This window comes from Cydia amplana, chromosome Z (assembly GCF_948474715.1).
Source record: "Cydia amplana chromosome Z, ilCydAmpl1.1, whole genome shotgun sequence".
In the NCBI taxonomy this organism is placed as follows: Eukaryota; Metazoa; Arthropoda; class Insecta; order Lepidoptera; family Tortricidae; genus Cydia; species Cydia amplana.
Genome location: NC_086096.1, coordinates 31,799,916 through 31,826,880, shown reverse-complemented (window position 1 = coordinate 31,826,880; position 26,965 = coordinate 31,799,916). Strand labels below are relative to the sequence as shown.

The window sequence follows — 26,965 nt, the reverse complement described above, 5'->3', positions numbered from 1 at the left end:
TCGATTTTGGCGTTTTCCTCGAGATCGGTAAAGATCGGTTTTCCTAGGATAGACGACATATGACGACACCGCTTTCGGAAGAAACCAAAGCTTAACTGATACAAATCTCGAGGAAAACGCCAAAAAAATTGAGTTAACGAAGTTTTGTCTTATGGGAGGTACCATTATGTACTATAAGGCGGGCCATTTCACCACCAACAACGTGACATATACTCGTAATAGTAAAAATAATAGTTCTATTTTAGACCAAGCATCTTGCATAACGGTAAGATACTTTGTGCATATCATTCATTTTATCTTTAGGTAAATCATATTTGTATAAGATAGTATACATACCTACGAGTACAGGTTCCGCAGCTTGTTAATGAGGAACAGCTCTTTAAATAGTCCGATAGTACCTAATTAGCATGTCATGTACCTTTTGCTCATTGCAGAGTAATAGATTTTACTCATTATGATTAAGTAAATTGTATTTATGTTTGTAACTACTACTAATATAATCATTTTTGTATGCGTTCGTAATGTTAGAAATTATGATGGTATAATTTTTTTTGACTTCAGGTCTGCGAATAGGCAGAAAAAGTACCATAATACCCAGCAATTTCCTGGACGGTTTGAGATCTGAGACGACGGGGAAACGCGGTATTGCTAAGCCTCATCAAAAACAATATATAAGTTACTAAAGGCGTCATGTCATGAAAAAGGTTTAAAAACTGCTCTAAAATGAGAGTGGAGGAGCGTTTAACTAGATGTAAAGGGGTTTGAATCTCTTATACAGCAGTTACATTCAAAAGAACAGTGTCATTAACCGCGCGCAGTGAATCATTCATAGTGGCATGCATTTTGCGGCTGAATGTACAAAAGGACACGATTGAACGACTCGCTTCTGATGTAGCCGTTATCAAACGTTATGAAGACCTCATACGGGTTAGACGTGGCGTGGCTGGGCATGACTTGGCTAATACTGATATAGTGCATAATTGTTTTACATCGTATTTTTTCGGAAACCTTCGTATTTGCCATGCTACTTCAGTCAACCTTAGTAGGTACTTTTTGTACCGAGACTGACTGAAATAGCAAGACACTTACGTACATTTCCGTAAAAAAACGATGAAAAATAATTATATATGCACTACATCTGTACAAAGTATGATCAACACACTAACCCATACAGAATAAATATATTAAGGTTTAACACACTAACCCAGGGGTCACCAAACTTTTTTACCTGGGGGCCATATCGCACCTCCACAAACTTTCACGCGGGCCACCATAGGTTTTTTTTTTGCGCCGGAAAATCGGCTATTGTAAGGCGAAGGCCCACAGTTGACCACAGTGCTGCCCTGCTAATAGTATGTGCAGTACTTGCATGAAAATCATCGTTTAAATAAAGAACTTATTCAAAGAGAACAAGATAAACAATTGCATGACTTTTCAACTGCGATTACTGCGTATGTTGTTAGCACGGCAGAGTGGGCTTCCGCGTTAGCTGCCCGCGGGCCGGATTGAAACGCTTCGCGGGCCGGGGTTTGGAGGCCCCTGCACTAACCTAACCTTTAAGATGATAGAACGGACGGTAGTTGACGTGACTCAAATGTTACAATACTAGCTCACGTGTTAGACGTGGTGCGGGCTGGAGACGCGCGGAGGCGTGAGCGCGACCAGCTCGCGGCTCCGTTGGAATACTGGGTCCTGTTGGTCCATAGTGGGCTTCCGCGTTAGCTGCCCGCGGGCCGTATTGAAACGTTTCGCGGGCCGGGGTTTGGAGACCCCTGCACTAGCCTAACCTTTAAGATGATAGAACGGACGGTAGTTGACGTGGCTCAAATGTTACAATAGGAGCTCACGTGTTAGACGTGGTGCGGGCTGGAGACGCGCGGGGGCGTGAGCGCGAGCCGGTGCTGGCGGGCCGCGTGGTCGCCCGCGGCCGCCGCCACCGCGGCCTCGAGCTGCGCTCGGAGCGCGACCAACTCGCGGCTCCGTTGGAATACTGGGTCCTGTTGGCAAATAATAATAATAAGTCTCATAGTCCACCCAAACTTCAATCCATAGACCGGTATTCTGTTCACTTTTTTTCTACAATAGTCCCAATGCCTGCTGAGACCGGTTCATGGGTGTCTATTGTTGCACCTGTAAACGGGTCCCAGCAGGCGTTCTACATGACATTAAAGCTCTCCAAAGGGCCTCTACGTGTTGGATCTATATCCCCACGCACGCCTATCAAAAGACCCTAGAACAATAGGTATAATACTTATAGTACCTTCTATGCTCGTTTGGCCAAAAGCTCGCGAGTTTAGAAGTAAATCAACCTCCGAAAGGAGAGATAATAACAATTTAAAACATAAATAATAATAATAATAATTCAGCCTTTATACGTCCCACTGCTGGGCACAGGCCTCCTCTCACGCGCGAGAGGGCAAATACAATGTCTAAAGTCATATAATAGTGATAGCATTGTGTGAAATTGCGCGCAAAGTTTGATATATTGTTTATATCCATTTCTATCTGTGAGTACCTGTAATTGGCTTTGTATTCATCATTCATAATTCTTTATTGCAACCATGGTACAGTATAGATGTCAGAATAAATGTACAATGTCTCACATGGACCCTGTAAGGGCACAGCATCATAGCTTACTTCTAACTAATGACATATTATTATAGTATTTTTTGTATTGTATGTAGCAAAATTATTACATTGTTACCTAAATCTGTATAATGTTTTTGTAGCTATTGTTACTCCTTAAAAATAAAAATAAATAAATAAATAAAATAATGTAATGAAATTGTTAAGACCTATCTTATCAGGGAATGGACAAATAGGTATGCAATACCTACTTGCCTACGCCATCTAGGTTAGGGCTCTCAAACTTATTAATAGATATTAGATATAAATCACCGGTAGACAGCACCACAGTCCTATAATATGTAAATAAGGTGACATCTACCGAAACTCCTATGTACTAGCATACGAGCTCAACAGCTTAGTTTAGGTATGTCAGTATATGTAATAGTTCATAAGTAATCAGTAGTGTGGCACTGTACGATAGCTATATAAGAACCTACTTGCCTGTATATACGATCACTTTTTCCAACCAGCCTTCTGCTTAACATTAAACTTAATATAGTATATTCCTTGCTTTTAATTTGGCCGCCATTTACCTCCACGCTGGACATAATGGTGACCCCGAGTTTAAATCGCGGTTAATCTGAGTACTATAAAGCGAATCGCTGATAAATTTAGTATGATTTGCAAGCCAGTACATCGAAGAATCGCCGCGTATCCAGATTTAGGCCGGGAGAGCAACGTTACCACGTATGTAGCAACCGCGTGGGGCTCCGCCGACCTGAAGAAGCTGTAGAGGTGACTAGGAGGCGACCACACCTCTCGATCGAGCAGCCTGAGCCAATGCGAAGGCGCCGACCGAGCCACCAAAGCGGGACCACGTGCGAGGCACCGCAGCCCGCGCACGGAACGACGACCGCAACTACCAAAGGGACCACGTGGGTGGTACCACACCAGAGGCAGAAGGAGTGCCCAAGCGAGGGCAATCACCACGCGCACGAGCTTCAATCGAGAAGGCAAGTGAGCTGGCAATTCCTAACCTATTTACCAAATCTCCCTACCAAATTCAACTGTATCGTTTAATCACCCTACCAATTGCAAATTGTAATCGTTCTTAATCATGGCTAATGAAACAGAAATTTCCAAAGGAACCCTAGAAGAGTTAGAAGTTAGGCAGTTAAAAAATAAACGAGGTGTCTATAAGCGAAAACTAACTATATTTAAGAAATTTATAGAAAAAATCGACTCAAGCGCATTGACGGCCGAAGTAATTGTAGACATAAGCTTAAGACTAGATCAATTACCAAAGTTATACAATGATTTCTCTGAGATACAGGACCGGATCGAGACACTGTGCAGCGAGGAAGGTGACATCGAGGCCCAAGAGGCCGAACGTGAGTCTTTCGAGGACACATTTTACCGACTTAGCGCTAAGGGCAAGCTGCTGGCGAAAATAGATGACGAATCAATACCAAATGACCATAGTCCCCAAGCCCCGCAGCAGCAGCCCCTCGGTGAGTCGATAAAGTATCCCGAAATTAGCCTCCCTAGCTTCGATGGGGACCTAACACAGTGGCTGCAGTTCCGAGACACATTTGATGCCCTAGTCAATCAAGCTAGCTTGGCATCTATTGTAAAATATAAATACCTACGCAGTTGTTTACGAGACGGCGCACTTGAGGTAATTAGTTCGCTCGATTTCTCCGAGGAAGCGTACACGCTCGCGTGGCAGATGCTTTGTGAACGTTACAATAATCCTAAACGTTTAGTTTCCAACCACATGCGAGCCTTGTTCGACGTGGAACCTGTACCGTCAACTCCTTCGGGTCTTAGAGGTCTGTGCGATAATATTTCCAAACATTTGAGATCTTTGCGTTCATTAAATGTACCTACCGAAAATTGGGATCTCGCAATTATTCACTTACTAGTTAAAAAGTTAGATAGTCGACTGCAATCAAAGTGGGAAAATAGTGTTGATTTGAGAAAATTGCCTTCGTTGCAGGACTTCAAAACCTTCCTAAAGAACCGAGCTGACCGGCTGGAAGCGACCAGCCCAGCAGTACCATCGGACGCACCCAGCACTTCCAAGAAGGCCATGGTAACCACGTCCGAACCTATTAAGGTAACCTCCAAACAATTTAAACCTAACCAGTGTCCATATTGTTCGAGTACGCATTACATTAACCAATGTCCAAAGTTTAGTGCATTAAACGTTATCGCGCGAATCCGAGCCGTGAATAAATTACGATTATGCTTTAATTGTTTGTCCGGGACGCATGTCTTAACAAACTGCAGGGCCAGTACATGTCGAGTATGCAAGGGCAAACATCATACGTTACTACACAAACCAAATACCAACACTCATATAGGTAGTAACCCCGCACCAACACGATTACCAATCTCAACATTAACCGACGAACAACCGAGTTCTAGTCAAATCGAGACTGTCTTGTCTAATAACACTCTAATCGGGAAACAAGCAAACAAAACGCGAAATAGGTCAGTTTTCCTCACAACAGCCCAAGTGCTTGTTAGGGATAAGCATAACAATGTGCATAAAATGAAGGCTTTTTTAGACAACGGCTCGCAAGAAAATTTCATTACCCAAAACGCGGTAAAAAAGTTACAATTACCTAAGGAACAATACGCCTTAAATGTCATAGGTTTCAATGAAAAAGTGTCTACTGTCCTAGAATCGTGTGACATAACATTGCATTCCTTAGACGGAACCTTTACGACTAATTTGTCCTGTTTTATTTCGCCTACTGTTTGTACAACCAATATTGAAATACCAAACGTGCAACGTTGGCACATTCCGCCGCGTTATAAATTAGCAGATGACGAATTTAACTTAGCTCAAGATGTAGATTTGCTGATCGGTGGCGAAATATTTTTTGATTTACTTCTCACCGGTAAATACTCGCTCGGGCCGGGATTACCGGTTCTGAGACGCTCACGCCTGGGGTGGTTAGTTACGGGTCCCGTACATAAAAAATCCGAATCTGCTATTCAATGTAAAATTACAGTTGAAACTCAATTAAAAAAGTTTTGGGAAATAGAGGAGGGTTCCGCACCAAATTTACCTTATGATGAAAAACAATGTGAGGATATATTTCTGAAAACCCACACTCACAACTCTGAAGGTAATTTTGAAATTGAACTTCCATTAAAGCAGCCACCTACCAAGCTAGGTCAATCTAGGCACATAGCATATCGGAGGTTCAAAACGTTAGAGACTAAGTTCGCGCGGAACCCCGAATTTAAGGATAAATATGTGAGTTTCATGCGCGAGTTCGAACAAGCTGGCCATATGATTAAATTACAAGATAATTATGATGGCCCATGTAATTTTCTACCCCACCAGGCTGTTTTTCGCGACTCCCCCTCCACTCCAATTCGAATTGTTTTTGACTGCTCATGCAGGACCGATAACGGCGTTTCATTGAATGATATACAATACAAAGGCTCAATATTACAGGACGAACTCATAAATATACTTCTACGGTTCCGAAAGTACCAATATGTTATTAACGCTGACATACAAAAAATGTACAGATGTATTTATTTAAAACCAAATCAACAATACCTACAATGCATATTTTGGCGGGAAAATACTCACCAACGACTCCAAATTTATATGCTGACTACATTAAGTTTCGGCTTAAAGTCAGCACCACATGTTGCAACCAGATGTTTGTTACAATTGTCAAACGAGAACCAACACACATTTCCAGCAGCTGCAGAGGCCATAGCGAACCAGTTCTACATGGACGATTTTATCGCCGGCGGTGACGACAAGAATCAGGTAGCCGAAACTGCATCACAGGTGAACGAGATCCTGCGAGGAGCCAACTTCACGCTGCGGAAATGGAAGTCTAACTCCGAAGCCATCATAAAACGGGTGAGCGAAACACATACACACCAAAACACATCTACAACCGAGTTTGGAGATAAAACACATAAGGTACTGGGTTTAGCGTGGTCTAGTGACTCAGATGAGCTTATGTACACCATTAAAGAAAATCAAATTTCACACCCAATCACCAAAAGAAAGGTACTAGGGGTAATTTCGTCCATTTTCGACCCCCTAGGCTTGACGGGACCAGTAATTGTAGTAGCCAAAATATTTATCCAAAAATTATTTAAGGCTCAATTAGATTGGGACACCGAATTAACACAAGACTTGATCCAAGAATGGAACACATTCTATCGAGACTTGTTTTTATTAAACCAATTAAAAATTTCGAGATGTACAGTCATACCTAATTATGTAACGATACAAATTCATGGATTTTGTGACAGCAGTATTAAAGCCTATGGCGCTGCCATTTATCTACGATCGTGCGATAGGGTAGGAAACGTTCAAGTTCACCTATTTTACTCAAAATCAAAAATCACACCAATTAAATCCCAAACTATTCCAAATTTGGAACTTTGTTCCAGTTTACTTCTCGCAACACATGTAGACAAAATAAAACGAGCATTAAAATGTGACATTTCCAAAATCAACCTGTGGTCAGATTCAAAAATAACGTTGTGTTGGATAAAGAATAGTAACCTTAAATTAACTTTTGTTAGTAACAGAGTCACAAAAATATTATCACTTACAAGCAAGCACGACTGGTCCTGGGTCCGCTCGGAGGATAACCCCGCCGACCTTTTGTCCCGAGGGGTAGCACCAGGCAAGCTGGAAACCAACCAGTTATGGTGGTCCGGGCCTGCGTGGTTAAGCCAAAGTTCTGATACATGGCCGTCCCACGATTCTGAGTCACTGGATCACATACCCGAGGCCGAGAGCGACGTAGACACAATACTCACCTTGGCTATTAACACCGAATCTAACGACACGTTACAATATCTTTTTCACAGGTGGTCAAGTGATAAAACACTTATTCATGTATTAGCATACATACTACGATTTATATATAACACAAAAAATAAAACACGAACAATTAATCCGAATAAAAAATTATCAGGACCATTGTCCGTAGAAGAATTAAAAAATTCGGATCACACATTAATCAAACATTCACAAATGGAATCATTTCCACACGAATATAAATTGTTGCAAAACAACAAACCGGTTCTTAACAAATCCAAAATATTATCTTTACATCCATTCATGAAAGACGGACTCATTCGCGTAGGCGGACGAATCGGTCTTTCGCATTATGCGTATGAAAAGAAACACCCTTTAATACTAAGTCACGAACACACGTTTACCAAACTACTGATGGAAAACGCACACAAACGTACTCTGCACGCTGGCCCTCAGTTATTACTATCAACTATTCGCGAGCGCATCTGGCCAACTAAAGGTAGAATGTTAGCCTCAAAAATTGTAAATAAATGCGTTCCGTGTTTTAGAGCAAATCCAAAGACTACTAACCCTATAATGGGAGACTTACCCCCCTCGAGGGTAAACCCATCCCCCCCCTTTGCTATCACGGGTATCGATTATGGAGGACCTTATAACATTAGAGATAGGACAGGACGTGGTTACAAGGTCTATAAGTGCTATATAGCAGTATTTATTTGTTTTGCAACAAAGGCAATTCATCTCGAATTAATTACAGGGCTCGAGTCAGCCAACTTCCTGGCGGCGCTGCGACGGTTCATCGCCAGGAGAGGTAAACCGAAGGAGTTGGTGAGTGACAATTCAACAACTTTTCATGGGGCTAGTAACGAACTGAAAGATTTGCAAAAATATCTACAGGACAGCTCGAGCGAACTAGTATCTCATTGCGCAGACGAGGGCATAAAATGGAGTTTTATTCCCGTCTATACACCTCATATGGGGTCACTATGGGAATCTAGTATAAAACTTACCAAATATCATTTAAAAAGAGTGTTAGGGTTATCTTTGTTAACTTATGAACAATTTGTAACTATCCTAAATCAGGTAGAATCAATTGTGAACTCTAGGCCATTGTGTCCCTTACCTACTTCAAATCCTGACTATCCTGTCCTCACGCCAGCTCACTTTTTAATTGGAAAAGCACCAAATTCACTTCCTGACGAAGATTATAACCATATACCAAAAAACCGATTAACTCACTATCAACTTTTGCAACAAATCACCCAGGACTTCTGGCGGCGCTGGTCACGTGACTACATCGGAACGCTGCAGGAGCGCACGAAGTGGAGGAGCGCGCGCGGCCCAAGCCTCGCAGTCGGCACCGTCGTCCTGGTACGAGAAGAGCGCCTGCCACCCTGCCGGTGGAGGCTGGGCAAGATCGTCGCGACGCAGCCGGGCCGGGATGGCATCACCAGGGTAGCCATCATCCGAACCGCCAGAGGAGACATCCAACGCGCGTTCAATAACATTTGTCCATTACCTACTTCGGGCCAAGTTATATAAGTAGTTAATACCTACCAACCTAATGTTATCGTTTAAATAATTATGATTAAGTAATAAGTATAATAATTAAGTACGTATACCTAACTTACCTAGTATATACATAATAAGAATACCTACTCCCTATTTAAAATAAAAAACATGTCCTATTGTTGTTTCATTTATAGGAATGGGCACAGCTCTAATTTAAATATAAGTAATTACCTAACTATAACTCATAACAAAGAACTCTGCCCATCCTTACTAATAGGCAAAAATATATAAGTCCTATTCTTTGAAATACCTAATGTTACTCGTAAAACATTAACTATTTCAAGGGGTGGCAAAATGTTAAGACCTATCTTATCAGGGAATGGACAAATAGGTATGCAATACCTACTTGCCTACGCCATCTAGGTTAGGGCTCTCAAACTTATTAATAGATATTAGATATAAATCACCGGTAGACAGCACCACAGTCCTATAATATGTAAATAAGGTGACATCTACCGAAACTCCTATGTACTAGCATACGAGCTCAACAGCTTAGTTTAGGTATGTCAGTATATGTAATAGTTCATAAGTAATCAGTAGTGTGGCACTGTACGATAGCTATATAAGAACCTACTTGCCTGTATATACGATCACTTTTTCCAACCAGCCTTCTGCTTAACATTAAACTTAATATAGTATATTCCTTGCTTTTAATTTGGCCGCCATTTACCTCCACGCTGGACAGAAATTGTACGCTTTGAAACCTATATTTAACATTTTTGATTTATTGAAGATATCATTCCCTTTAAAAAATAATGTACGCCATTCGAGAGGAAAATAATACTACTAATGCAAAGCTACTAAAAGAGCTTACGCCACTGCTGCGGGGACTTCAACAATACTATGGCATTTAAGTTTTTCGGCAGCAACAATTACATATAAAACTGTTGACGAACAAATATATATCAAAACAATAAAATTCTTATCAAAGCATGGTATCTGGAATAATTCGGTTATAAGTCAAACTCGATATGCTTATAATAACACAATGATAACTATGTAAACATACGTTATCTTTGGCTACAGTCGTAAACATGAAATATTTTTATAATAATTAATAAATGTCATACAAACCTGCTGTCTCATCGTAGGATTCCACCGGCAGTACAGCGCCTTCCATGGCTTTATGACCCTGAGCGACGCTACCGGCACAAGTACCACCTGAATACAATTTAATACAAATCATACAATACATGTGTATCAAATCTTACAGTTCAAAGCATAATACTATAAAAAAAACCGGCTAAGTGCGAGTCGGACTCGCGCACGGAGGTTTCCGCACCATCAACAAAAAATAGAGCAAAACAAGCAAAAAAACGGTCACGAGTCGAGGTTGCTTAACTTCGGTCAAAAATCACGTTTGTTGTATGGGAGCCCCACTTAAATATTTATTTTATTCTGTTTTTAGTATTTGTTGTTATAGCGGCAACAGAAATACATCATCTGTGAAAATTTCAACTGTCTAGCTATCACGGTTCGTGAGATACAGCCTGGTGACAGACGGACGGACGGACGGACAGCGGAGTCTTAGTAATAGGGTCCCGTTTTTACCCTTTGGGTACGGAACCCTAAAAATTGCACTCAGTTAAGCTTTGGTTTCCTCCGAAAGCGGTGCCGTCATATAGCGGCCGTCTCCATACAAATACTACGACATCCATATTTAGCCGTATTATTTACTCGTAGTATGGAGACGGCCGCTATATGACGGCACCGCTATCCTAGGAAAACCGATCTTAAGGCCCAATATTTGTACGCAAGCCCAGACGCTCCATGCGTCACTTCGGGACAAACGTTGTATGTAACACAAATACAGCTTGCAGTTTATGTAGTAATTACGATTACGGAGCTCCTAACTGAATATGTCAAACATAATGACTTTCAGAAACTTTTGAGCACTACTAGCAGTACTAGCACCAGTGGCCTAATCTCAAGGCGTGCGGTAAAGGATAGGATGCCTAACAAGATTTATTACGAAATTTATGTACGAAATATAATTTTCCATTTACGAGCGCCTCGAAAACTGCGGTGATAAATCCGGTGAGGAGTAAATCTCAATAAAATCCTATTTTCCACTGGATTTTAATTTAATATCAGTTACAAGTTTGTGGAAACCAGTGCCTGCTCTAAGGTGGTTTAGGTTGGACAAGATATAACTGTATAACTACCAGGTCTTTAGGATAATCAATACTGTCTGTCAAGCTGGATATGTCGGTAGCAATGTAAAGCAAACTAAAGTATGGTATCCTAGGAAACGAACAAAAAGCAGCAATGTACATCGAACAACGATGAAATGTAAACAAAACACTACCTCAGATAACATATGAATGACACGCGATTTTCGAACAATGGGGTATTAGACTGTAAATAAAATAAATTATTTCACACCATGCATGAAATAAAGCATCAGATAATTACTAGAAAACCATAGGTAGCAGTTATTTTTAAACACAAGTTCTATTTAATACATCGGATAGAAATATAAACAGTAGTTAGTCTATTTTTTTATTCGGTAGACTAAAATGACGTTTCATAGTATGAAATGACACATGATGTTCATACTATGAAATTCATATCAATTCCATATTAGCAAATCGTTTTGACAGTTCTAAAAAAGAAGCCGATTTGACTAGTTGGAAAATACCCTATTCAAACGTAGTGTTGCTAACCCGCGATTTTTCAAATTTGCCGCCTTTTCCTACTGACAAGATTTCCTTGACCAACTATAAAAGCGCACATACCTGCGGCCGCGAGTAGGGTCCGGGCGGAGACGCAGGCGCCGACGACGTCGGACCCCAGTACAGCGGGTTCAAGTACAAGTCCTGCCGGCTGTTTATGTACGACCACAGGGATACCGTCTTCGTTTTCACCTCTGTAACAGACGAATATTTGTAAGTATTGTTTATATTTCTTGACTAAAAAGCTATGTCAATAAATGTAAACTCTCGACATCAACCACGTGTAACAAGATCACTGCACGAGTAGAGGTGGTCCAGTATGGTGATGAGCAGTCGCTCGCTGAACTCGAACGCTGTAGGGAACTGTTGCTGTAGCTGCCACACGCAGTCCACCCACTGCACGAATACTGGAGAGCACATTGTTTGTTAGAAGCTTAACAAGCTATGAGAGAGACAACTAACCTTCTTTGACTCGTTCCCTCTCGGTGTTGAACAGGAACGTGCCGAATCTACACGAGTAGAGGTGGTCCAGTATGGTGATGAGCAGTCGCTCGCTGAACTCGAACGCTGTAGGGAATTGTTGCTGTAGCTGTCACACACAGTCCGCCCACTGTACTAATACTGGAGAGCACAGTGTTTATTAGAAGCTTAACGAGCTATGAGAGAGACAACTAACCTTCTTTGACTCGTTCCCTCTCGGTGTTGAACAGGAACGTGCCGAATCTGCACGAGTAGAGGTGGTCCAGTATGGTGATGAGCAGTCGCTCGCTGAACTCGAACGCTGTAGGGAACTGTTGCTGTAGCTACCACACGCAGTCCACCTACTGCACTAATACTGGAGAGCACAGTGTTTATTAGAAGCTTAACGAGCTATGAGAGAGACAACTAACCTTCTTTGACTCGTTCCCTCTCGGTGTTGAACAGGAACGTGCCGAATCTGCACGAGTAGAGGTGGTCCAGTATGGTGATGAGCAGTCGCTCGCTGAACTCGAACGCTGTAGGGAACTGTTGCTGTAGCTGTCACACGCAGTCCACCCACTGCACTAATACTGGAGAGCGCAGTGTTTGTTAGAAGCTTAACGAGCTATGAAAGAGACAACTAACCTTCTTTGACACGTTCCCTCTCGGTGTTGAACAGGAACGTGCCGAATCTGCACGAGTAGAGGTGGTCCAGTATGGTGATGAGTAGTCGCTCGCTGAACTCGAACGCTGTAGGGAACTGTTGCTGTAGCTACCACACGCAGTCCACCTACTGCACTAATACTGGAGAGCACAGTGTTTATTAGAAGCTTAACGAGCTATGAGAGAGACAACTAACCTTCTTTGACTCGTTCCCTCTCGGTGTTGAACAGGAACGTGCCGAATCTGCACGAGTAGAGGTGGTCCAGTATGGTGATGAGCAGTCGCTCGCTGAACTCGAACGCTGTAGGGAACTGTTGCTGTAGCTGTCACACGCAGTCCACCCACTGCACTAATACTGGAGAGCACAGTGTTTGTTAGAAGCTTAACGAGCTATGAAAGAGACAACTAACCTTCTTTGACACGTTCCCTCTCGGTGTTGAACAGGAACGTGCCGAATCTGCACGAGTAGAGGTGGTCCAGTATGGTGATGAGCAGTCGCTCGCTGAACTCGAACGCTGTAGGGAACTGTTGCTGTAGCTACCACACGCAGTCCACCCACTGCACTAATACTGGAGAGCGCAGTGTTTGTTAGAAGCTTAACGAGCTATGAAAGAGACAACTAACCTTCTTTGACTCGTTCCCTCTCGGTGTTGAACAGGAACGTGCCGAATCTGCACGAGTAGAGGTGGTCCAGTATGGTGATGAGCAGTCGCTCGCTGAACTCGAACGCTGTAGGGAACTGTTGCTGTAGCTACCACACGCAGTCCACCTACTGCACTAATACTGGAGAGCACAGTGTTTATTAGAAGCTTAACGAGCTATGAGAGAGACAACTAACCTTCTTTGACTCGTTCCCTCTCGGTGTTGAACAGGAACGTGCCGAATCTGCACGAGTAGAGGTGGTCCAGTATGGTGATGAGTAGTCGCTCGCTGAACTCGAACGCTGTAGGGAACTGTTGCTGTAGCTGCCACACGCAGTCCACCCACTGCACGAATACTGGAGAGCACAGTGTTTATTAGAAGCTTAACGAGCTATGAGAGAGACAACTAACCTTCTTTGACTCGTTCCCTCTCGGTGTTGAACAGGAACGTGCCGAATCTGCACGAGTAGAGGTGGTCCAGTATGGTGATGAGCAGTCGCTCGCTGAACTCGAACGCTGTAGGGAACTGTTGCTGTAGCTACCACACGCAGTCCGCCCACTGTACTAATACTGGAGAGCGCAGTGTTTGTTAGAAGCTTAACGAGCTATGAAAGAGACAACTAACCTTCTTTGACTCGTTCCCTCTCGGTGTTGAACAGGAACGTGCCGAATCTGCACGAGTAGAGGTGGTCCAGTATGGTGATGAGCAGTCGCTCGCTGAACTCGAACGCTGTAGGGAATTGTTGCTGTAGCTACCACACGCAGTCCGCCCACTGCACTAATACTGGAGAGCACAGTGTTTGTTAGAAGCTTAACGAGCTATGAAAGAGACAACTAACCTTCTTTGACTCGTTCCCTCTCGGTGTTGAACAAGAACGTGCCGAATCTGCACGAGTAGAGGTGATCCAGTATGGTGATGAGCAGTCGCTCGCTGAACTCGAACGCTGTAGGGAACTGTTGCTGTAGCTACCACACGCAGTCCGCCCACTGTACTAATACTGGAGAGCACAGTGTTTGTTAGAAGCTTAACGAGCTATGAAAGAGACAACTAACCTTCTTTGACTCGTTCCCTCTCGGTGTTGAACAGGAACGTGCCGAATCTACACGAGTAGAGGTGGTCCAGTATGGTGATGAGCAGTCGCTCGCTGAACTCGAACGCTGTAGGGAACTGTTGCTGTAGCTGCCACACGCAGTCCACCCACTGCACTAATACTGGAGAGCGCAGTGTTTGTTAGAAGCTTAACGAGCTATGAAAGAGACAACTAACCTTCTTTGACTCGTTCCCTCTCGGTGTTGAACAGGAACGTGCCGAATCTGCACGAGTAGAGGTGGTCCAGTATGGTGATGAGCAGTCGCTCGCTGAACTCGAACGCTGTAGGGAACTGTTGCTGTAGCTGCCACACGCAGTCCACCCACTGCACGAATACTGGAGAGCGGTCGGCGTCAGAGTGTCGTTCGTCGCCGTGTCCTATACGCTGTGGGTAAAGTTCATAATTAACTTCTATGTTTGGTGACTTTTATTGACATATTTCTTGTATAGTGTGAGCATGATGGTTAACATAGTGTGGTACAGAGAAAAAAATTGACTTTATTATAATTAAATCCAGTTTCACTATATCTCTTGCGTCGAATGCTGGACCCTATGACAGTTAGTTTAAATAAATTTTCTGTTTTTATCACTTAAGTTGTAATTCAGTTGTTAGTACCTAATAGTAGTTTATGTGACTGCTACATAATGAATGGCATTAAAACTCGAGTGTTTTAATGCCTAATTATGTACAGTTATATACACTGCATTATCTACACACATATTATAAAACTAACAAAACAGGTTATATTAATGTTGGCCATTATTTACGGATTTTGAAGGATGCATAAAGGGTTTATGATATTTGTGTAGATAAATGAATATAATTACCAACTGAAACTTGTGTCCAAACGAGAGCCACTCCTTCTCTATGAGGACCTCGAAGCCCCTAAGTGTGCGGTAGTAGGGGTCCAGCATGAGCATCGCCAGGGCCGTGAGCTGCGCCGTGCGGTCCCAACCATCCGAGCAGTGTACCAACACTGACGTCTTGTGGTTCTCCACCTATAAACAAACGTTGTTGGTGTTGAAATTATTAAAAAAACCGGCCAAGTGCGAGTCGGACTCGCGCACGGAGGGTTCCGCACCATCAACAAAAAACAAGCAAAAAAAACGGTCACCCATCCAAGTACTGACCCCGCCCGATGTTGCGGTCAAAAATCACGTTTGTTGTATGGGAGCCCTACTTAAATCTTTATTTTATTCTGATTTTAGTATTTGTTGTTATAGCGGCAACAGAAATACATCATCTGTGAAAATTTCAACTGTCTAGCTATCACGGTTCGTGAGATACAGCCTGGTGACAGACGGACGGACGGACGGACGGACGGACAGCGGAGTCTTAGTAATAGGGTCCCGTTTTTACCCTTTGGGTACGGAACCCTAAAAATAAAAGCTGTATAATATATGCTGATTTAAAACAGAAAAACGACGGCAACCAAAACTATGTATACCTTGTCAACAATACGCACAGCACCAGCCAATATGCATTTGATGTGTTTCAGCCAACAACTAGCCTCTATACCGCTGAACCATCTGAAATGAGAATTACAGTAGTTTACTCGCAACTGAAGGATGCGCCAGGGGTTAAATTTTTGGTCAGAAAGCGGAGGCCTTTGGGCCGGTTGAGAATTAGTATGTCTCAATTCATGGAACTGTAATCAAATAAAAAAAAATCTAACACTTTATAGATATTAAAGAGATATTAAAAATAAATCTAATCAAAATTCTTTATTTCTTTCAAAACCAGTACAAATCTTACAATGGCTGGTGTCTCCTTGTAAGTCACTTACAAATTAACTTGTGCCAGGAGGCGCCGCTCTTCCGTATCTACAATTTATTTAGTACTATTCTTAAAACTGATTTCCTTAAATTGTATGTGTGTGTGTGTGTGTGTGTGTGTGTGTATGTGACATGTCTACTACTCTATAGGGTATTTGACTACTATGGTGACAATGGTTCCGCGCTTACCTCGTCTGGTCGATCTGTGGGAAGCATAATTCCTTTAGTTTCCTCAGGCTTTCCCGCATCACGTGAATGTTGTGTATGTCCAGGAACACCAGCTCCGCGTTCTGATACGCGTCCTCGGACTCGTAACTATTTACATTAAATATATTTTTAACACAGCAACAAACAAATAAGTATGTATTGTATGTATGTACAGCTCAATGCGTATGAAAAGATACAGGGTTGATGCTTAACATACAAGTCTTAAACTATTTTAATTCCTCAAGAATCACTCTATTAATAAGTGATAACCGCATCAAGGCCGAGTGGATATGACGTCCGACTTTCAATCCGGAGGTCGCGGGTTCAAATCCTGGCTCGTACCAATGAGTTTTTCGGAACTTATCATTTGATATTTACCACTAGCTTTTCGGTGAAGGAAAACATCGTGAGGAAACCTATACATCTGCGAAGAAATTCAAAGGTGTATGTGAAGTCCCCAATCCGCATTGGGCTAGCGTGGGGACTATAGCCCGAGCCCTCTCGCGCATGAGAGGAGGCCTGTGCCCAGCAGTGGGACGTAGGTATATAGGCTCAATTTATTATTTTTATTAACCGCATGAAAATCCGTAGAGTAGTTTTTGAGTTTATCGTGAACATACAGACCGACAGACGCGGCAGGGAACTTTGTTTTATACTATGTATTGATGACGTACATCCTATATCATTCCTTTGTAACGGTACTTACCCGCCTCCCTTGGCCTTGTTGGCGATGGCGTTGGCGCTCGGCCGCGCATCCATGATGAAAAGCTTGTGTGCTTGAGCGTTCGCGTCCATGATCGTCTGGATGTAACGCTCGTCGTCGCGGCTTCGTTTGCCGCTGACCTGTAAAAAGGTTATAATAGAAAGATTAGTTTATAATATAGAAAAGCAACACCGGAAACAACGAAAAAGGCCGTACAACGACCTCAATTACAACGACTGCTCTGACAAGAGTATCCGACTGAGAAGATAAAGCGAGCACTCTCACACTTTGGGTGATCTGATAGTTTGTGGATTTGGTTACGGAGTCGCATAAAAAGGTTGTTTCACAAAGATGTATTCAGGTTCAGCATTTGACAGAGATATGATCCACCCCACATGAAGTGAAATAAGTTGATGTATTAAAGTTGGAATCCCGCGGCTGGTTTTTTGGTACAAAATGTTTTGTTATTGCTGTAATTTTATACACTTCTTATATTTTGCAGCTTTCTAGTAGACCCCGAAGGCTTATCCTATTGTCTATTGTTCAGTAAAACCGCACGTGCTACTTACCTGCAAAAAAGGGTCCTAATTATTCTATTTGGCACCTGAGCGCGGGCTAGTCCAACGCTCAAAAAACCAGTGTAGGTGCGCTCTCCGATAACGCGCCTTTGTTACGCATCTCGATGACACATTTTAGACTGGTTCTGTAGCGTTCGACTCGCCGGCACTCAGTAACCGAAGTACCGATTTTTTATGCAGGTGGTTGTGGCACGTGGCACGAGCGGTTTTTCTTAACAATAGACAATAGGATTAGCCTTCGGGGTCTATTAGAAAGCTACAAACTATACCTGTCGTTTACAAAGTTCACCATCGACCAAGGTTCGAACAGTCTGTCTATGATACTCACCCCAACCAGCGGCTGGCTACACCTCGCGATGGTGGCCTGAGAGCTCGGGTGTATCCAGGCGAGCACCGGTATCCGGCCGCGGGACCGGAACGCCGCGACGGATCGCAGCTGCTCGTCGTTGGCCGCCGCCGGTACCGCCCATACCGAGGGATAGCTGTCGCACACTTCGTACTTGTCGTTTATGCGCGTTATTCGCCACATGTCGTTGTTGACGCCCTGGAAATTGTAATAGGTTCAGACCTTGTGATTAAATGAGGGACCCGAAAACGGTTAAAAGAAACTATAGGTTACTATTATGTTCAGCTCTTACAAGCAGGCAGATTGCATTTGCCAAGCTGATTCTTTCTCCACCCGCTTTATCTGTGGGACATTTTTCTCGGAAATTAGAATGAAAAGGATTTATGTATGATTCTGAGTAAAATCTCAGAAATTAAGTTTTTTAGAAACTTCAGTAGTTCACTTGATATAGAAGTGGCCGTTGTCTTAGTTCTCCGATATCGAATCTCGAGTGAAACTGTTAATGAATCCTTTAAGTATTTCAAAACTTGTATACGCACCATCCTCCTCAGCTCGGAGATGGGCTCGTACACGTGCCAGCCGTCCTCGGAGAAGCTCTCCGTGTAGCTGAACGCGAACAGCGGCTGCCGGTGCGACAGCGGGAACGCCAGCTGCTGCAACTTCTCGAAGATGCCGCGCCGCGAGTGGTTCTCTTGCTTATGGGCGAAACGGAGGTTCCGCATGTCCTGAGAGAAAGTGTCAAGTTTTTTTAATGTATACGCTTGGGCCGGCGATAGCAACGTTGGCTAATTGTGAGCTTGAGCTCTGACCTGGCTCTCTAAAATAGTAAATAGGTAAATTTACATAGTATTCAATATATGGCAGGGAGAGATACCCAACTTCTAAACATGTATAGGTACATAAACAAATGCGTATGTACCTAAATAGTATTTTCCTTAAAAACTTTTAATTATTTCCCATATTAGTTAATTAGTCAATTATGGCCATTGTTTTATCAGGGCTGAACACAATTATGAAGTTTTTTTCCTTATGCATATCCTGCATATTTCCTTGGTATTACACCCAAGGCCAAAAGTATGGAAACAAGGTTGTTTTCTTTGTTGTAGGTATATTTGAATTCTACATTTTACATTAGGCAGCCCCAAAAGAATAAAAAATACAGGATAAATATCTAATCATCCTAAACTATTATTAAAAAGTAAATATGTAAATAGGAAAATGATATAATACCCTTTTAATAAACACATATATTTTAACAAAATGTTTAAGCGGCTACTATCATAGCCAGCATTTGAGTATTTTACTTGTATAATGTTGTATTATTATTTTAACCATTTTTTTATTAAATTGTCAATGTAGAATATACAATCCATCGCTTAAAAAAAAAACCACATTTTTCTACTATAATACAAGCTTGTTTCCATACTTTTGGCCGGGAGTATACCCAAGGGAAGATAAACAATGCATGTTTTTCATAATAATTTAAATTATGACCCATCATCTACTGTTGACTAGGAATTGGTAGGTTCACTTAGGTTGGTTAACATTTTTTAACTAACAAAAATAGCAGTTTCTGTTTCTATTGCGTCTTTTTGTTCATAGGACAACTTTGACTGTCTCAATCTAAGTTATCTAAGTGGTACTGTTTACTTGAGATGAGCAACAAACATGCATTTATGCATGTTGATAAAGATAAGTACCATATCCATGCCTTAGGTACATTGTAAGTAGTATCCTTAGGTAGGATCAAAGAAAACCGGAAACTTGGTATAACTTTACCTTGCAAAATACTTCAATTCCATAAGAATTTTCGCCTTTAGAAGAAGCTCCACCCACTTTTTCAATTCGGGACACCTATAAAGTGAAGTTATTTTAATGTGTTGCACAAAACAAACATCCTTTAGTCATCTCTTCTTATATTATAAATGCGAATGTAACTGTCTGCCTGACGTCTGTTACATGTTCAGTTATTCATACTTAAACAACTGACTGAAGGACATAGGAATAGGATAGTTTTACCATTGTAATCATCAGTCTACGCAACGAAGTTGCAGGCAGATGTTAGTAGTTTTATAAATAAAAAGTTAAGTAAAGCTCCTCTTGCCTATAGTAGTGAAGTGTTCGGATAGATGTCTCGTATTTGAAATTTTTAATATAATGTAATTATAGTTTTGCAGACACATTATTTACTCAGTTAAGAAATTTGATTGAAACTCCCCACTTCATTGTCATAAAAAACTAGTATAAATAGTTTTCAGTATTAATTAGGTAATTCATTATATGCCTTTTGTATATAGTACACACACACATGCAAGAGAATGGGGTTGAAATATTTAACTACTTCTATGCCTCAAATCGCGGGCAGAGGCTAGTACATAAATTAAATCTTAATATAAGCTTAAAGTCCATACTCTGACAAACAATAAACATAAAATAGAATCGTCAAAAGCAATATTTACATTCGCCCAGCCTGCTACACTTATATGCAGGGCCGGATCTAGGGTAGAGCGAGTGGAGCGGCCGCACGCGAGTGTGGCGAAGGGGGGAGTGGAAAATATGCTTGAAAACTTCAATGAAGGGCGCCAAAACCCGATTTCGCTCTACCCTGATCAAGGGCTTGGGCCGGCACTGCTTATTTGGTAGACAGTTAATATTTTTACTTATGTAACTTCAGGTGAACCTTGCCTCTATGTGTACTTCTTTCCATACTAAGTATTTATGAAATACATATATTTAAACATAACTAACTTAGATCTGTCAGGAATTTGTATAAATTTCAGAGGCGCTTTTTGACTTTAATGTATAATATGTAGTTTATTTATTTATTCTAACTTTTGTGCACAGATTTACAAAAAAATAGTACAAATGATGGACCTAATTTTCAACTTAATTAGGAAAAAATTTCTAATGTTTTCATAATTTTACCTAAACAAACTTTGCAGGACACAGAGAAAGTTCAATAGACATATTACAACTAAGATCTTATTGCATTGCCTTATTTTTTACAAAACCTATAAAAAAGTCGCATTGCTTTAAATGATTCACGTTGACACTGTATTTAGTTCTAAGATCCTGTGTACTCTGTACTGTACAGATCATAGATTTAGTGTATTAAAAATGGATCGCAAGGATTCTGCCTCATGTTTGACATGTGGGTTTGCAGGCTAACTAATCATACTCTTTTTGGACAATGTCAAGCAAGATGTTGCTATGATAAGGTAAAAGATGAGTAAGCTTCATCAAGACAAGGCCTTAGTTTACATGAATAGCAATAAAATATTAGATGTTGACTGTCAATGAAGCCATTGAGAGATAAAAGAAGTATTACTTTGCTGTTGCTACTACCAACACTATGTTTTGTTAATTTTTCTAACTTTTATCATACACTTATTTCTTTTATATAACAGCATCTTTTAATAGTGTTTGTATATTTGTGTATAAGATCAGAAGTGTATATTTTAAAAATGTTACTTACAACACCCAACGGCACATTCAATGTACTGTGAATAGCTGCAGCATCCATAGGTCTGAAGTGTAGTTGATAGTTTGTTACTTTTAGGACCCCTCTAGAAGGCCCGTTGTATGGACACAAGTATGCCACATCCCGAGCCACTCCCATCACCTTTTCACCTTCTAGTAACTGAATGTCACCCAGTACATGAGGCTGTAAATACAAATGCTGTTAGCAAAGTTGACACTTTATGTGATGGTTACAATTAATTTAATAGGTATATATATATATATATAATAGTGTTTTATACACGCCTGGAACAGTTTGCTGTGCTGTTTCTGACTGTGAATTCGATTTACAAACAAACAAACATGCATCGTTTTGACTTTGCTCATGGTGATATTATTTCCAACACGACGTAAAGCACCCACAACAGCTGACAGTAAACTAATCACAGGTAAGCCGAGCTAAAGCCAGAGGAAGCGAACTGTTATAATATACATTGAATAAGAATAAATTAATCCTTTTAGGAAACTTACGGAGTCCTGTCCGTGTTTAGAATTCAATGAACTTGATTTTGAATCCGAATCCAAGGAATCAGAACTAGCGTTTTTGGACAACGAAAAGTCCGAATTGATTAGTTCTGTACTATTATGCTTATCCATTGCTTATATTTGACACGATAAGTGGATAAGTAAGTAAAGCGAATATCCTAATTACAACATTAACAAGACTACAAACTAGTAACAGTGAAAATCACTATGTGTAAGCAAAACGCGCCCATATTGATGACAAGATATATTTAGGCACAATGAAAAATACACTTTACTTTGACTACATACAGCTTAAAATAAAAAAATAATAATTCGATTCTTGCGCATAGACTTGGCATAGACATTTTAATATGAGATGACAGAAATTAAAGGAGTATTGTTAAAGCCATGTTAAAGTCGTAACACACTACCGCACCGCACCGAGGTCACGTCACGGTGCACCGCACCCATAAGTGAGAGCGAGAAAAATATAACAGTCATGTAGACACATATATAGAATAAACAATAATTTAATTTCTAACTAAAACGAAAATAATTAGGTATAATGAATTTTTTAACATATTTTTAACTCTTTTTATTTATAGCATGTTTAGGCCTTTTTACTTATCATTTTGTCTCGGAAAAATACTTCTGGATGTGATACCAGCGCGCAATTGTTTTACCCCAACTCGTAGATGAAATGTACAGGCTCACAATATAAATAAACGCTTGACCAGTGTTGAAATTGTATTTAAAGCCTGGTATATCAGGTATATGAATTAGACAATTCGAATAAAAACATATCATACTTATACTACGTTACAACATATACACTACTTAATATAAACATAATAAACACACATAGTAACGATAGTAACCCTTATTACCTTACTTGCTTTGTTGTTTGATCATTACAACGATAACCAACATCATTTCTGTTGGGATTTATTTTTATTTATTCAATATGAAGTTGCAAGAAAGTATTAATTTAAATACTTATTTGGCTTACAAACCACCAAAAAACATTGAACCAGATAGAAAATTAATATCGGAATCTTTCGATTGGGACGCTAATCACCCGAAGTCACTTGCAGTAATCTGTATTGAAAAACTAAGTGAAAATTGGATGGGTAAGTAAATAAGTTTTTTTTACAACAGACTTTGGACAATATTAATATTGCAACTTTTTGTCTAATTTTCAGGATATCCGAAGCTAGAGCATTTTACCGCGAAAGACAAGGACTTATTCTTACAAATATTAGATACGCAGGTACCTCTGCAAATCCTGGTGGATAACATTAAAAACGATATATTTTGGAAAAGATGTTATAAATCTCGATGGACTGATTCACCTCTAATTACAAATGAGAAAAGATGGATAAATGTTTTTATGGAAAAACATTATGCAGATATTTTAGAAAATATGAACCCTCGTCAATACGATCCCGAAAAGGTACAACTTTTTCCATTATTACCTACTGAATTTACATCTTTCATTACACTATATAGATTTGAATATTACAGGTTACTCTTCTGGTAAAGCTATGTGGGCCGTATATCCAGTCGTTAAGCATTCGAAGTTTGGTTCCGACGGATATTCCAATACAAAGAACTGTTTCACCTGAAATGGCCGATCTAATTACTAGCCAACAGCAGTCTGACACCAAGCCCCCGAAAAAGAACGAAATTCTTACCAGAGGTAATTTTTTGACCTACCGGAGCAAAGGTCTATCTTTCAGCTTGGAAAAAAAAATCGGGCAAAAATGTTTGGACGGTCTCCTAGATAATGTACTTAGACTGTCGTATAAATTTTGGATTTTTTTCAACTTTCTGGAGTTTGATGGACGTAATCCTCGCGTACCACTAGTTTACTATATATTCATAAAATAGTTAATTAATGAGGTAGAAGCCCATAGACTACCTCTATAATGTCCGAACTGTCTGTCTGTAATGTTTTAGGCATATTTATTTATTTAAGTTCATTGCACAAAATACAAATAAAATGTACAAATGGCGGACTTATTGTCTTTTTAAAGATAGCAGCGCCATGTGCATTAAACTTTGCTGGTTTGTCGTCGTCTATTTATAAATTATACTTGGTCAACCAGATCTTGACAGTAGAAAAAGGCGGCAAATTTGAAAAATGTAGGAGCGAAGGGATATCGTCCCATAGAAAATTTGAATTTCGCTCCTTTTTTTACTGACAAGATTTGGTTGACCAGCTACAATTAAATAAAGCAGTAACCAGCATTATTTTTTATTTGTTTATCAACTTTTAGATCACATATCTCTACACGCTGCTTTAGGTAGTTTATCAAATTTGGTGGAGTTGCATATTACATATCAACTTCGATATATAGACACAGAATATCGCAAAGATCAATTCCAATTTACAAACAATGATGCAAAGAATTTAGCTCGAGGCTTAGAGAAGTGTTCTCAACTTAAAATAGTAAGGTAAAGCTAACGTTATTAAGTTATTATTTTTATTTGTTTTAATAATTTATTTTACATAAATGGAACTAATTTTGGCATATCATGAGCCGTGGGAGCTGACAGATTAACTGATCTGATAGAGTCTGTGCGGAAAGAGAAGAGCCGTGTAATGTATGGGATCCTATACATTCTACGACTCCTCTTTCCGCACACACTCTAATTATAATATGTATTTTCCTCCATGCATACTAATGTTGCAGGATTACTAGAAGTGATATGAATTGTCAAAGGGTTAAATATATCTTACGAGGACTTTCTGATAGTCAAAGCTTGGAAACTTTGGACTTTAGCCATTGCAAAGTAGCAGACGAAGGGGCTGCTTCAATAGCTAAGTTTATATTACGCCATGAAAATTTACGAAGCCTTATTTTAGCAGATAATATATTTGGTAAGTAATAAGTACTGAAATTGCGAATTAAGGTTAAGTAGGTATTTGAAACACTGCTGACCTTACGCTTATTACTTTTTTATTTTCTTTTCTTTAGTTGTAATGCTAGTAACATAAATTAATACTTAGTTTTTTAAGATTTACTAACAAAATTGTATGGGCTTAGCCTGAAATAAACGTTTTTATTATTATTTATAACTCATTCGTTTATTATCACGTACAATTACTGCCAAGCTTACCAAACAATTGGCAAAGTATACCTGTTAAAGGACTCCATGACTAAATAAATTAGTCCATATAACTGAATGCATCTTAGCTTAGAGCTGGTGATCTCAGCTTAAAATTGTGACAAGTTAGTTAATTTATAAAACTTGTTTTTCTTTAGGTCCTCCAGGGATAGAAAGTATAGCACATGCGCTGAACCATGTTAACTGTAACATTCGAAATTTGGATTTGAGATTAAATAGCAGGCTTGGATCGGAAGGCATAGCTCACATTGCAGTAACATTAGCCAGAGGGTGTAATTTGACATCGTAATGAATTTTTCACATTATTTTCCACAATGCTATACCTACACATTGAAAATATCTTCACTTTATAACAGAGATAGGCACTTAAAATGATCTCAATGTGAATTATATTTTTTCAAGCTTGAATATATCGGGATGTGGCATTACCGCAATGCCCTTAACCAAAGCACCAGCAGGTGTATGGTCAACAACAAGTGCTGATAGTCCTCCAACTTGTGGTGAGCTTTTAGCTAGAGCTATTGGCTTGGCTAAAACACCTCTACGAGCTTTGGATATAAGTGTGAACGATATTGGCTCTGTAAGTCTCAGTTACAAATTCATAAATTTCGCCCATCATTGTACTTTCGTAATTTTGTAACTCAGTTTGTATTTTCTATTTTCAGCCAAGTGATAACAGTCTGTCGAATGCCATTTGCCTAAGTTACTTGATAGATATCAACCTCAAAAGATCTGGAATGTCGTCAATGGCAATGGCTATAGGTGAATCGGCTGCTGCAGCACAAAGGTTAAGAAGAGAAGCAGAAAAGGGAATTAGATTTAGAAGAAGTGCTGGGAGGGTTTTGCAAGCTCGAAGAGTAGCTAAAGGAATGAATATAGGTATTTTGTCAAATTACTTTCTTTCATATATTCCATTTAGGTATGAAAGAATTGTAAGAATATAATACAATTTTATTATAAATAATTAAATTACAGATGCGGATCCAATATTGTTAGCACAGCAACTCTCAGCTCGTCCTTCTATAGTATCAGTTACGTCAGAAGATGGTATTTACTGTATGCAAACGCAGCCACTACCAGCAGATTTTAGCTTTGTTCCTATGATAAAGGTAAATAAAGTAAATCCTCAAATTGAATGTTATCGGCTGAAATTAAAGTCAAATCTGTAAATTATCAAAACTCCCTCTCTCAATGTATCATTTGTTTTTGAAAATATTTATGTAATTAATTACTTATTTATTGCAGAGTCCTTTACCATCGTCCCGAACTTCGTCAATTACTGGCCCTCCGACGTCAAGACGGTCCAGCCATCATATAATTATAGAACCAGTAAAAGTATTTCTTTTGATGATTATAACACTTTCATAATAATAGTTGATAAAAAGACACATTAATAATTTTATATTTCTTTTTTAGGAAATACGACGTAGTGCATTAGTTCGTCGAGGTTCAGATGGATCATTGCTGCAATCACGCGGTGAACGTGGCCCACGGCACATAAAAATATTTGTTTCTAATGAGCTTGTTAGTTCTGAACATTACTAGTCTTCATGCTTTTCTATTGTTTTTATATAAAACAAATAAACGAATATATACTTGGTCAACCAGATCTTGACAGTAGAAAAAGGCGGCGCGAAGGGATATCGTCTCATAGAAAATTTGAATTTCGCGCCTTTTTATACTGACAAGATTTGGTTGACCAGCTATACATATGAATATCTTATTTATTACCCTGTAGTAACGGTAATATTATTT

The 26,965-nt window shown here is 40.1% G+C and overlaps 3 protein-coding genes across 6 annotated transcripts; 2 read left to right on the top strand and 1 right to left on the bottom strand.

The window, feature by feature from the left end:
• Positions 1-1,841: 1,841 nt before the first annotated feature.
• Positions 1,842-22,303, bottom strand: LOC134661128 (myotubularin-related protein 2). The gene is made up of 13 exons (XM_063517080.1): positions 22,085-22,303; positions 21,570-21,758; positions 19,874-19,948; positions 18,634-18,819; positions 18,077-18,292; positions 17,174-17,310; positions 16,450-16,575; positions 15,933-16,014; positions 15,313-15,483; positions 14,662-14,869; positions 11,695-11,825; positions 10,031-10,117; positions 1,842-1,997 (listed from the first exon to the last, which is right to left on the bottom strand). The coding sequence occupies exons 1-13, from the start codon at positions 22,208-22,210 to the stop codon at positions 1,851-1,853; spliced, it is 1,881 nt and encodes a 626-aa protein (XP_063373150.1). The 5' UTR covers positions 22,211-22,303; the 3' UTR covers positions 1,842-1,850.
• LOC134661082 (uncharacterized) lies at positions 3,147-8,952 on the top strand. 4 transcript variants are annotated; one of them, XM_063516993.1, is made up of 3 exons: positions 3,147-3,581; positions 3,902-3,959; positions 8,651-8,952. In XM_063516993.1, the coding sequence occupies exons 1-3, from the start codon at positions 3,409-3,411 to the stop codon at positions 8,924-8,926; spliced, it is 507 nt and encodes a 168-aa protein (XP_063373063.1). In that variant the 5' UTR covers positions 3,147-3,408; the 3' UTR covers positions 8,927-8,952. The 4 variants fall into 4 exon arrangements, 3 of the variants coding, with proteins under 3 accessions (XP_063373063.1, XP_063373062.1, XP_063373061.1); XR_010097924.1 differs by lacking the exons at positions 3,147-3,581; positions 3,902-3,959 and adding exons at positions 4,086-4,400; positions 4,568-4,663 and having other exon boundaries at positions 8,142-8,952; XM_063516992.1 differs by lacking the exons at positions 3,147-3,581; positions 3,902-3,959 and adding exons at positions 4,097-4,400; positions 4,568-4,687 and having other exon boundaries at positions 6,300-8,952.
• A 736-nt stretch (positions 22,304-23,039) lies between the features above and the next one.
• LOC134661653 (dynein regulatory complex subunit 5-like) lies at positions 23,040-26,755 on the top strand. The gene is made up of 11 exons (XM_063517800.1): positions 23,040-23,208; positions 23,281-23,531; positions 23,603-23,777; positions 24,358-24,535; positions 24,775-24,962; positions 25,348-25,495; positions 25,613-25,790; positions 25,876-26,089; positions 26,186-26,319; positions 26,456-26,545; positions 26,627-26,755. Exons 1-11 carry the CDS (start codon positions 23,043-23,045, stop codon positions 26,753-26,755), a joined length of 1,851 nt encoding a protein of 616 aa, XP_063373870.1. The 5' UTR covers positions 23,040-23,042.
• Positions 26,756-26,965: the final 210 nt, after the last annotated feature.

Excerpts from the sequence above, each read along its gene's own strand:
- LOC134661082 (XM_063516991.1), top strand. The coding sequence starts at position 4,661 with ATGGTAACCACGTCCGAACCTATTAAGGTAACCTCCAAACAATTTAAA.
- LOC134661128 (XM_063517080.1), bottom strand. The coding sequence starts at position 22,210 with ATGGATAAGCATAATAGTACAGAACTAATCAATTCGGACTTTTCGTTG. Across the intron at positions 21,759-22,084 it reads CTAAACACGGACAGGACTCC|CCTCATGTACTGGGTGACAT; the intron begins GTAAGTTTCCTA and ends TTGTATTTACAG. Across the intron at positions 15,484-15,932 it reads CTGTGCGTATTGTTGACAAG|GTGGAGAACCACAAGACGTC; the intron begins GTATACATAGTT and ends GTTTGTTTATAG.
- LOC134661653 (XM_063517800.1), top strand. The coding sequence starts at position 23,043 with ATGAAGTTGCAAGAAAGTATTAATTTAAATACTTATTTGGCTTACAAA. Across the intron at positions 25,496-25,612 it reads AGAGGGTGTAATTTGACATC|CTTGAATATATCGGGATGTG; the intron begins GTAATGAATTTT and ends TATTTTTTCAAG. Across the intron at positions 26,546-26,626 it reads TAATTATAGAACCAGTAAAA|GAAATACGACGTAGTGCATT; the intron begins GTATTTCTTTTG and ends TTTCTTTTTTAG.